The sequence below is a fragment of the Balaenoptera borealis genome (genome assembly GCF_965194805.1).
Source record: "Balaenoptera borealis genome assembly, chromosome: 4".
NCBI lineage: Eukaryota > Metazoa > Chordata > Mammalia > Artiodactyla > Balaenopteridae > Balaenoptera > Balaenoptera borealis.
Genome location: NC_138861.1, coordinates 77,155,023 through 77,167,139, shown reverse-complemented (window position 1 = coordinate 77,167,139; position 12,117 = coordinate 77,155,023). Strand labels below are relative to the sequence as shown.

Genomic DNA, 12,117 nt, shown 5'->3' with positions numbered 1-12,117 from the left:
GTAATTTCAGGAAACTATCAGATTAATCAGATAGATTAAAAATACTAGTATGCTCCGTCTGTACTTCAGTAAAGTAATACCAGTTGTGTACTTATTTTTGTTGTTTGTAGTGCTAATCCTCCATCGGGAATTGAAGATGAAACTCCTGAAAATGGCGTACCTAAACCGGTAACATAAGGCTTTGAGATCTGGTTACTTATCTGTTTAAAATCTTTATCAATAGCTTCCCGTTCACTTAGGAAGAAAACCAAAATTTAACATGACTGCCAGTATTTTGCATGATCGGGCCCCTTTTATATCTCCTGTGTCATCTGGTGCCGTCAAAAAAGTGTAACCATGAGAAGAAATAGTGGGAGGAGAGTTCAGATGAAATGGGGCATGTGCAAAGGCTTGATGTTTATTGCTACCAAGGAACCCAGTGGTCATAGGTCAGTTAGATAGATCATAGTGAACCTGGTTTTCAAAGCAAACATTGAGTCTTTCAACCCAAGTTTGTCAAGTTTTTTAGCAAAAATTACTTTTTATATAAGTGACAGTCTGACCTCATGCCTGTTAAAAGTGATGTTTTGGGGGGGGTGAACAAATCATTGGTTCCATGAGAATTTTAACATTTTAATCCTGTAAAAAGAAGGAAATTGTTATTCTGCAAGCTTGAACTTGTATACAAAAAGTACTTAGCCTTGGTGATCTACTTTTTAAATTTACTATTATGTGACTAAGCACAGAACAGCCTTTTAGAGCCAAAATAAAGCCTTCATAAATGTCCCTACTTTTACTCATAGAAACAAAGTATTCCCTCAATCATTTGCATGCAGGGCCTTTTCTATGTGTACATGAATGTCAAGAATAAGTGAGCTACTTTTTAACTATTTGGTGCTTTTAACGATGACACTGTGACCCTTAAAATTAGTTGTTTTCCTCTTCATGTTCTTTTTGCTAAGAATTCCTCAAATATTTTTAAAAAATTTATTTTCTAGGTATTTTAGTACATTGCCTTAGATCCTTTTTGCAAGAGGAGCAGTTATAAATAGTAGGAAAAAATACATGTGGTGTTATTTACAAAAAGACAATGTTGAAAAAAGGTTTTACTTCACATTCTTATCCCTTTTTATCGTGCAAAACATCAAAGCTGTAAATGAGTTGAAGTAGGTTGTAGCACTATAACTTTTTCCTCTAGAATTAGCTCAAAAAATGCAAAATGGTTACCTTTTCAGTTACTCATATCAGACGTTGAAATGGATTATTGAGTGTATTTTGTGGTTGTTTATGTTGATACAGAAAGTGACAGAGACTGAAGACGATAGTGATAGCGACAGTGATGATGATGAGGATGACGTTCATGTCACTATAGGAGACATTAAAACGGGCGCACCACAGTATGGGTAAGTTATTTTCAAGTAACAACTGTGTGCTTAAATCAAAGGTACTGTGTCTATATCAAACAATTAGTGGTTGATTCCAGTGTTTTTACATTTTTTCATCTTACCATGATATGAAAGAACTCGTTAAAATTTCACGTGATGAGTTGCTAAGACGTAGGTAAAATCTGTTGACACGAAAAAATATATTTGTAACTATCTTTGGTGATGGATGTTAACTAAACTTATTGTAATCATTTTGGCAGTTTATATATATATCTAATCATTATGTTGTTTACCTAAAATTAATACAGTGTTATATGTCAAGTATCAATATATCTCATGACTAAAAGGAATTTCACCATGAAAATATTTTTTTCTTAAACATAAAGTTAATTAGGTAAAGTTACGTGGAAGCAGCAGCAGTTTTTTTTTTAAATAAAATTAATTAATTAATTAATTAATTTATGGCTGTGTTGGGTCTTCGTTTCTGTGCGAGGGCTTTCTATAGTTGCGGCAAGTGGGGACCACTCTTCATCGCGGTGCGCGGGCCTCTCACTATCGCGGCCTCTCTTGTTGCGGGGCACAGGCTCCAGACGCGCAGGCTCAGTAGCTGTGGCTCACGGGCCCAGTTGCTCCGCGGCATGTGGGATCTTCCCAGACCAGGGCTCGAACCCGTGTCTCCTGCATTAGCAGGCAGATTCTCAACCACTGTGCCACCAGGGAAGCCCGCAGCAGCAGTTTTTGATTCCTGATATTGAAGTGTTTTTACAAATGAATTGAGTGATACAGATTTTTTTTTTTTTTTAATTTATTTATTTGGCTGCGTTAGGTCTTAGTTGCGGCACGCGGGATCTTTTCGTTGTGGCGCATGGGCTCTTCTTTGCAGCGCGCGGGCTTCTCTAGTTTTGGAGCAAGGGCTTCTCTAGTTGCAGCGTGTGGGCTCAGTAGCGGTGCACGGGGCTTAGTTGCCCTGTGGCATGTGGGATCTTAGTTCCCCTACCAGGGATCCAACCTGCATCCCTTGCATTGGAAGGCGGATTCTTAACCGCTGGACCACCAGGGAAGTCCCCAGATTCTTTAATTAGAATTAGAAAACCTTAAATTGCTGTTTACATCTATATTGTTCTTACATTTTATTACTTATCCAGAGTTCAGTTTAGGTTTTTAATTTTTTTGTCCGATAAAAACAATATCAAAACTATTTCTTTTTGCTTTTCATAGTGTATTTTTCAAGTGGTTAATTATCCTGTATGCTATTTATGCCAATAGATTGTCTCAAAGTTTATAGTCTGTACAGCTGGATCAAGTGAATGGACTGTCATTGACTCATTGAGCACATAAAGAATCTTACAGAAAGATTGGGAGGGAATAAAGTACATATGGTGATTTTGTTATGGTGGTAGAATATGAGTTGATGTTTTCTCTATTCTTTTCAGATTGGATGTATGATGTGGTACTAGTGCGTTGGGAATATAAAGTAAATTTTTCCTTAATTGCACTATAGTTCATTAAGCAGCCTTATCTGAAATGAACCAATATATACATAAATCCTTTTGAATATTTTATTTCTAAAGTAGAGAAATTTTTTCAAAAGTTATTTCAAGAAGCTTAAAGGTAATTCAATTGTCATAATCAGTTTTGCATTATAATAATGACTGCTGATGTAATTTTAAGACCCTAGCAACTTTTTTAGGGAGCAGGTTTGAGAAGAGACTAAATTATTCAAGTTAGGATAACTCTTGATGTTCTCCTCATCCCCACTTACAGTAAATAATTAGTGTTGAGCTATGATATTATTAAGCCTTTATGCTAATAGGCCTTTATCCGTCTGCATTATGCAGAAGGAACACTTTAACATAATACTATAATAATCAATTGCATATTTAGTAAATACTTATATTTAATATAAAATTATTTGTATTTTGGAGTACAGAACAATTAAAGCAAATGGTGATTACTTTTTATTAATATGACCAATTTTGGGGTGGGACTTGCATGCAAATATTAAATACATATAGGCTCCCATAGTACTTTATCTGAACTTTTATTTCTTATAACAATTTCCAGTTTCATGGATTGAATTATGTTTGCACGTGTTTATTACCTTTAGATTCTAAATTCTTTGAGTGGTTTATGAATTTTCCTATTCCTTACATTGCCTTAAATATAGTAAGTATTTAGTAAGTGTTTATTCACTAAATTGACTGCGTGTTAACACTATTGTCTTTGAACTTTTTTTTCTCAACATTTGATTATGAAAATTTTCAAACACTTGAAGTTTAAGGAATTGATGTGAACACCCATTTATTTACTCATCACCTGGATTATACAATTTACATTTTGCTGTGTTTGCTTTATCACCTATCTATCTACCTACCTACCTACCTACCTACCTACCTACCTATCTCCATGCCTCCACCCACTCATCAATCCATCTTTTTTATTTCGTATTTTTTAAAATTTTTATTTATTTATTTAGTTAGTTGTGCTGGGTCTTAGTTGCGGCTTGCCGGCTTCTTAGTTGCGGCACATGGGCTCCTTAGTTGTGGGATGCGAAGACTTCGTTGCGGCTTGCATGTGGGATCTAGTTCCCTGACCAGGGATCGAACCAGGGTCCCCTGCGTTGGGAGCGCGGAGTCTTAACCACTGTGCCACCAGAGAAGTCCCCTTATTTTGTATTTTTTATGCATTTCAAAGTAAGTTACAGATCTTTCTGAAGCGTATAAAGCTTGTTTAACCTTAATATCTCAAGATATATCCACTGAAAACTGAAAGAAAGCCAGGGAGAAAATAAAATTTGATGAATATTTACTTTGTGCACAGCATTTCAGAGGCAAATTTAAAGAGCAAATTGTTTTCAAGGAACAATACTAAATTGGTTTATTATAAGGTGTTAGAAGTTAAAGACTAGAATTTTTTTTAGGTGACATACTTTTGTTACAGAGCTTATTGTATCTGTAAGTAAGGTATGAGGAAAATCAAATCTTAGGGTAGGAATAATTTACCTTGTATAGAGGAGTGGTTTCTTAGCTGTATCTTTGAAATTCAGCCGCTCATTCATTAACACTTTTTAAAGGCAGTTTGTTTGGCACTCTAATAATTGATGATGGGAATATCAACTGTCCTTATTTATCAAAAGTAGTGAGGAAGATAGACATGTGAGCAGATACTTTCCTTGCAGTGTAAGTGCTTGAATAGAAACATGTACAGGGTGATTTGAAAGCTTTGAGAGGACAGTTGCTAAAAGTCTGCATGTGTTGAAGAGAAGATCCTAGAGGAGGTAATATATGAATTTGCTTGAATAATTCTCGAGACAGAAGGAAGAGGACTGATGATTTTGGCAGAGGAAACTACTTAGATGTAGTGGAAGCATGATTTAGACGAACCACAAGACTGGAGGATAAGGTAGATGAGAGAGGACGCTTGAAACCACAGAAGAGGGGAGTTAGGATGTTTTTGCTGTGTCATCATGGAGCCCTTAAAGGTTTTTAGGCAGGGCACACTGTTTGAAAATATAACTCTAGCAGTAGTAGTTGAGATGGACTAGATAGTTAATAGATTTGAAGTAATCATCCAGATGGGATGGTAGTCCAAACTAAACCAGCAGCAGTAATATAGGGATAGATGGAAGAATTCGATATATCTGAGTGAGTAATAAATGGAAATAACATGGGTAATGGGTTGGTTGTAGATGGAAAGGGAGACAAAGGATTCAGTGACTTGGAGCTTTCTAGAGTAGTTCAGTGTGTATATAGCAGTGTATTACCATATATGGGTCAGGTGGGAGGAGCAGGTTAAGATAAAATTTTTTGATAAATTTATTTTTAAGTTTTTGTAGACATCCAAGTATATAGGATCTAGCCCCTAGAGAATCCTGAGACCTCATGGTGGGTGCTATTGAACGGTATCAGATTTACTTAAGTGCAATTTTCCAGACAGCTAAGGTTCTTTACACACAATGAATGTGAAGGCTTGGAGGCATTAAAAAAGAAAAGTAATGTTTTAAAGGGCAGAATGGGGAAGGAAGGAAAGTAGCTGGGTGGGAAGCAAAGAAGTTCATTTAATGAACTATGGTAAACCTTTTATAAATACTGTTTTGGTTTATCCTTTAGCAGTTCTGTAAGAGGACCATTTGGAGATAGTCCTTGGTTTTTGTATTTTGACTTTCAAACAGCTAGGACTTTTGTACATCATATATAGATATCTCAGAGTGCTTTGGCTGTGCTGAATTTAGCTTGTTGAAATGTAAGCATCATGGGGCAGGAACCATATTTGTCCAGCTCCTCATTTTCTCTCCTTGGCTTAGAACTATATGTGATGTATTGTTGGAGCTTAAGCATTTATTAAAGAATTAGTCAATGAGATGATTAAACCTTTCAAGTTGGTAATGATAGTACAACTTGACAATACCAATTTATTTTAGGCTCCTTCATACTTCTTGCATTTATAGTAGTGGATCTTTATACAATTATTTGAATATTTTATTGAATATGTCCTTATTTTTTTAAGCAGAATAACCTAGGTCTCATAAATTTAATACATTGGAGACAAAAGATGGAAATTGTTAGGCAGACCAGAAGCTGTGAGTTTTCACAAGTCCAGTTAGATGACTGGGAGGCAAGGAAGTGAAAACAAGGCATATAAACTATTCTTCCCTTCCCAGCCAAATTTCTCGAAAGTTTGTTAGCGTGGGATATTGAGTTAATCGCAGGTACGTTTTTGAGATGGAAAATTAGTCAGACTTTTAAAAAATATTTGTTTTTATCTTTTATTAAGCAAGTGACAGACTTTTTAAATTAGTTTAAAACATTTTCTAAAATGTTTGAGTTAGTGTCAGTCTATCTAGTTAATATGTGGGTATATAATTTATGTGTACATATTGAATATATTGCTGCTTTTGTTTAAGCATCTCAGGATAATTTTTTTAATTTTGCTTTTAGGAGTTATGGTACAGCACCTGTAAATCTTAACATCAAGACAGGAGGAAGAGTTTATGGAACTACAGGTAAAATTTGTATTTGCAGTTACATCAATAGAAAATAGGGCATATATCTGAATAGATGATGAATAGATTTTAATAGCTATTACAGCTCAATTAAAAAGAGCAGTTTTTGACCATATATCATAGAATGGGCACTTTTCTGTAAATGGCTAGATAATGAATAGTTTAGGCTGTGTGGGTCACATGGTTCCTGTCATGTGTGTGTGGGTTTTTTTTTGTTGTTGCCGTTGTTTTTTGGTTCTACAACCCTTTCTTACAGCTCACAGACTGTACAGAGACAATGATGTAAAACATGGAAGTTAACTTCTTGGTACAGGAATCCCTTATTATAAACAAAAAGTCTCTAATCTCTCTGTTTTATCTTATAGCTACACCATAAACTTTGACCTCACTTTTTATTTGTGGTAACCATTACTACTCTGGAATCTTGGCCATATTTAGTGCTGATAGTAGTAAAAAGGTGTCATTGTTTTCTGTTTGTCTGTGGTATCTCTCAGCTTCTTATTAATATAGTTCCTTCACCATTTTGTAATTTTCTAAAGTAGGAACGAAAGTCAAAGGAGTAGATCTTGATGCACCTGGAAGCATTAATGGAGTGCCACTTTTAGAGGTAGATTTGGATTCTTTTGAAGATAAACCATGGCGTAAACCTGGTAAGATTATTGTGGATTATATCAGTTTCAGAAGATTTTTAGTCTAAACAATTATTAGAAAAGGTTTTTTTCAGCATCAATTTAGAATATTATTTTTTAAATGTAATTTTCATTATCTTAAGCACATGAGTAATAATGAACCTGTATTATTAAATCTTACAGGTGGCCTAGCATTGTATAAAAGTAGACTTGCATATTGTTTTATTATAATGCCAATTCTTTTTTTTTTTAACATCTTTATTGGAGTATAATTGCTTTGCAGTGGTGTGTTTCTGCTTTATAAGAAAGTGAATCAGTTATACATATACGTATGTCCCCTTATCTCTTCCCTCTTGCATCTCCCTCCCTCTCACCCTCCCTATCCCACCCCTCTAGGTGGTCACAGAGCATGAGCTGATCTCCCTGTGCTATGCGGCTGCTTCCCACTAGCTAGCTATGTTACATGTGGTAGTGTATATATGTCTGTGCCACTCTCTCACTTTGTCCCAGCTTACCCTATAATGCCATTTCTAAAGAGAGTAATTTTGATCAAAAATTTGTATAGTCCTGTTGCTTTATGGTAGTAATTGGGAGAATTGGTAAAATTAGAAGATGAGACTAATAAAACTCTAAATTTATTTTTACAGTTTATTATATTTTATGTGCTGCATAAAAATAGAATTGAAATATTTGTACACTAAAAGTGTGTTTTATCTTTAGGTGCTGATCTTTCTGATTATTTTAATTATGGGTTTAATGAAGATACCTGGAAAGCTTACTGTGAAAAACAAAAGAGGATACGAATGGGACTGGAAGTTATACCAGTTACCTCTACTACAAATAAAATTACGGTAATTAGTAGATATTCCAAAATACCCCAGCCTTTTCTACCATCCCAGTTTTGCTCCCTAAATACATCAGTTTTTCCCTATAAAGGTGGTTAAATGCTATATGATAGTTTAAAAATTCCATTTTACCGTGTTTGTTTTTTTTCCCTTCCTTCCCTTTCAGAATTTCATATTAATGATTATCTGATGTTTTTAGTTTCAATTCACAGTCTAGCCACAGCTGGTTTGTCTTTATGTGGCCTATCAATTAAAAATTATGTGGTATCTTAATGGGGAATATGTTATTTAACTTAGGCCGAAGACTGTACTATGGAAGTTACACCAGGTGCAGAGATCCAAGATGGCAGATTCAATCTTTTTAAGGTGAATTTTAGTAAATTATCCTTGGTTGCTCTCATTTTTTGTTCTTGAGTCTGCTCCCATACCACTACTCGAGGGACAAGATTAAAGTGGAAATAGCTACCTTTTTTCCAAACCTTCAGCTTCCTGGTGACTTACAAATTTGCTGATTGTTGTTTTATCTCCACTTTTGCAAGCATGTGAATTATAGCCTATTATACTAACAAATGCAAAGTAAAACTATTCTTGCTATATGTTGTGATTTTATTTTGAGTCAAGTGTGTGTTTGCTTGTAGGATATAAAAGTTCATGCCAACAGGCTAAGCACTCATTGTAGATTCCGCTATAATCTTTATCAGAATTGGAGACTTATTTGTCCTAATTTTCTGTTAAAAAATGGTAAGGTAGATGACATACTGCTTATTATCTGTATGAGACTGAAATCTTTGGTGTAATGTCTTCTGCAGTTTAAGATGTCTCAAGAATCTTAGGTGTTCTTTGACAGTCGTCAAGAAAGACTCAACAAAATTAGGATAAAGTCATTGATTTTTTAAATTAATATTAAAAGGAGTAGGTTTAATGAGGGACTTGCAGGTTGATACCACTTGGGTATCAAGTCTGACTTCTGGCTTCTCCATTCCATAGGATCAGTCCCAAGAATAATAATATATTTTCATACTTGTGTGATACACAGCAACCTACAAACTTTTTTCAAAATCTGATTGTAAACTCTTCTTCCTTTACCTTAATTCTTAATTCTTGATTCTTGTGTTGAGTGACACTGGGATGAAGACTGGGCGTGACTTTTAGATTGGGTTATATACCCAGGGAACTTTTGTGGGCAGGAACTTCTCTGTGTCCCGTTTGGGGCTACAGCCCTGTCCACCAAAATACTGCCTTATGCAATGCATGTGCTATATCCGCAGATGTAGCCGCTCTGCTGGACACAGTTCTGTATAGAGAATTTAATTTTAATTTACATCCTACTTTGGGTAAGTATTTGGTTCTTGTTCTGCTGTAAATATTTTGAAAGTGTGTGATGATGTCTATCTTATTTTAAATGGTCATCAAGTTCTTTTTGGTGGTATCTACTTATTGAGACATGGAATATATTGTTTTTCATGATTACAATGAATAATCAGAAAAGTTATCTTGATGAGGAAATAGTTTGTTTGCAATGGTGCTTTTAATTTTCTTCCAACAGAAATGAGAACTGCCTTTTTAAACTGCCAGCTCCTCTATACTTTGTCTTTTTGCAGTAAACTTCTAAAACTAAAGGATAAAAAGAAACTCCTAGAGTCTGGTCTCTTATTGAAGGTAGCCATTGTTTATAAGTTATATACATACAGTCTACTGAAAAGTTATTTTGAAGCTTCTTTTTATCATGTGAGGGAGGTCATTGTTCCATTCTGATTTATTTAATTCTGAATGAATAAGGACTTGAATTTGACAGGTATAGTCAAATTATTTAAGAAATCAGCTTTATTGGATCAGAGAGTTCTTTCTGGAGAAGAACAGACGACATGGCTTTGTAGAGTGTGGTTTAATTTTAGAAAGCCTAGAAACCAGAAAGATGAATTGGAGGAATTACTGCCTGTTAGTGATCAGGAGAGTGACTTGTAGTAACAGTATTCTGGCAGCAGTGTGTGGTATGGTTGGATAAAGTCCAAGCTCTTGTCCACTTATCTACCATTTGAACTATAATCAGTAGGATTGGTGAGAAAGAGATAGAAGGAAAAAAGCTTGTCCAGCTTTCTTGATGTATCTGAGTACCTTCAGTGTGCCCAGCACTGTGCTAGATGCTACAGTAAAAGAGGGTCTTTGTATTCAAGGAGCTCATGATCTGAGTGATGTGTACATGTGAACTGATAACAATGATGCATTGTGACAAGTGTTATGTTGGTGTATTGACAAAATGCAGTAGGGAGTTCAGAGGAGAGAGTGGGTTATCCTGCATTGCAGAGTCTAGAAGGATTCAAATGGGATGTGATAAGTGAAAAATGAGTGAGTTTTCATTAGTAGGCGACAGGGGAGTATAGAACATTGTAGGCAGAGAGAGCAATGTGAACAAAACCAGATAGCATTCAAGGAGAGTTGGGGTAGATGACAGAGGAGAGAAGCCTGGAAATGGTAGAAATGATGAGAAAGATCTTAATCTAAAACTAGCTTGCAGACATATATATGGGCAGTAGGAAGCCATCTCAAAGTTCTTGGGTAGGATAATAGTATGAGCAAATCTGGTTTTTAGAAGAGAACTGGTACCAGGGTAAGCTATAGAATGTAAGAGGGAAAAAGGGAGACAGAGACTAGATAGGGAGCTGTTGGAGTACTATAGGTACGAAATGAAGAAAGACCCAGACTGATACTGGTGGATGGACAAAGGAACAAATTTAAGAATCAAAATTTAAGTTATTTTCATATCTACTACAAAGATATTTTTTCATCCTTAGTCAAGTGAGAGACAGGCAACTCATCAGCATCTTTAAAATAATTTTTTTTTTTTTACTTTTTATTAAGTAAATTTTCAAACATTCTAACAAGTAGATAGAATAGTACAAGTGAACTGCCATGTGTTTATTATGGCAGTGTCTCAAGTGATTTATCAACATTTTAACATTCTTAAAGTCTTTTTATATACTTCAATATAAAAGATTTTTTATATATTTTTTAGCAAAATGAAAGATGAAATTTAATAAGTATAAAAATAAAATCACTCAGTTGGGTACAAAAGCAGTTGTATAATTACATAATTTGGGGTGAGGGCAAGAGAGGAGTGACTAGTGAGAATGGGTGCACACCTGCATAGATGTGTTTTTTTCCTCTGTGGAAGCATGTATGAGTTTTGTCACCAGTGTTGTGAATTTCATAAGCATGTGTCTTGGTCTGTTATCAGCCATTGTACCAAGCTTTCATTTGTACCTTCTTAATCTGGAAGTACATATCCTTCACTTCTGGGATATTTTCTTATGTTATTATAATTTTTTTTACTTTTTCTCTGCTTTCATCTGCCTTTTGGACCTCTTATTCAAAAATTGGACCTCCTTATGCTGGTTCCTTTAATTTTCTTAGTTTTTCTCTTTTCCTTTCTCTTTGTTTTCCATTACCTGGGAGATTTCTTCAGCCTTAGAATGCCTCTGTTCACTTTTTCATTTCTGTTATTGTATTTTTGAATATCCAAGAAGATTTTCTTTCAGTATTTAACTTTAGCCTATTTGTATTCATGCATGCAGTGATGCAGTATTTTTTCCTCCCTCTATCTTTCAAAAGATCTTAATGTTAATGATAGATTGTTTCTGTTAAGTTTTCTTTTTGTGCATGGTCTGTTTTCTACAAGTTCATCTTTTAAGTTTGTTGTTTTTGGCTTCTGACTTTGACTTTTCTCAAGTATTTGTTGATCCTTGCCCATTATTAACTCACGAGAGAAGGGGCCACTGAAAAGGTGATTGGAAGCTCTGTGCATGTGGGTAGAACTTGTTGATTGTAGGCTTTACTGTAGGGCTAAGTTTTTCTCACAGTCTCTGATATCAGTATCTTTATCTTTGTTTTTTATCTTTTTGTTTTTTCTTTTTGTGATAATCTGAGTTTTCAGAGAAGACATTCTAGTATCCTGCCTAGAGGGTTTATATTTATACTTGGCTGCTTGAAATGTTCTGGGAGCTAGAGTTGTCAATTCCTGAATCTTTGCGGGTCTTGCTGTGAAAATCAATATGTCTTTGCTTTCTCATTGCTGACTTAGGATTCAGATTCTTTGGTCTGCTCAGTTACTATTTTTTCATCTGCTTTCAAAGTCCTAACTTTTGTTGCCTTCCCAATCTTTTTGTTCTTGTGGGTTGAAACAAAATTGTAATAAATAATTTATGTGATTTTCTATTTTTTCTTTTTTCATCTTAACATGTAAATGTTTTCCTAGGTTATTAAAGTTTTTTGATAAATAA

The 12,117-nt window shown here is 34.9% G+C and overlaps 1 protein-coding gene across 43 annotated transcripts in view; it reads left to right on the top strand.

Moving 5' to 3' along the window:
- Nucleotides 1-12,117, top strand: part of FIP1L1 (factor interacting with PAPOLA and CPSF1) — a 68,380-nt gene that overhangs the window by 5,086 nt on the left and 51,177 nt on the right. For 15 of the 43 annotated variants that reach the window (XM_082390624.1, XM_082390646.1, XM_082390647.1 and 12 more), the window contains 6 exons: nt 111-168; nt 1,279-1,382; nt 6,302-6,366; nt 6,909-7,016; nt 7,716-7,846; nt 8,138-8,206. In XM_082390624.1, coding sequence (XP_082246750.1) covers nt 111-168; nt 1,279-1,382; nt 6,302-6,366; nt 6,909-7,016; nt 7,716-7,846; nt 8,138-8,206 — 535 coding nt within the window. Of the gene's footprint in view, nt 1-110; nt 169-1,278; nt 1,383-6,301; nt 6,367-6,905; nt 7,017-7,715; nt 7,847-8,137; nt 8,207-12,117 lie in introns of all 43 variants that reach the window. The other 28 variants (XM_082390649.1, XM_082390641.1, XM_082390643.1 and 25 more) reach the window with 6 other exon arrangements.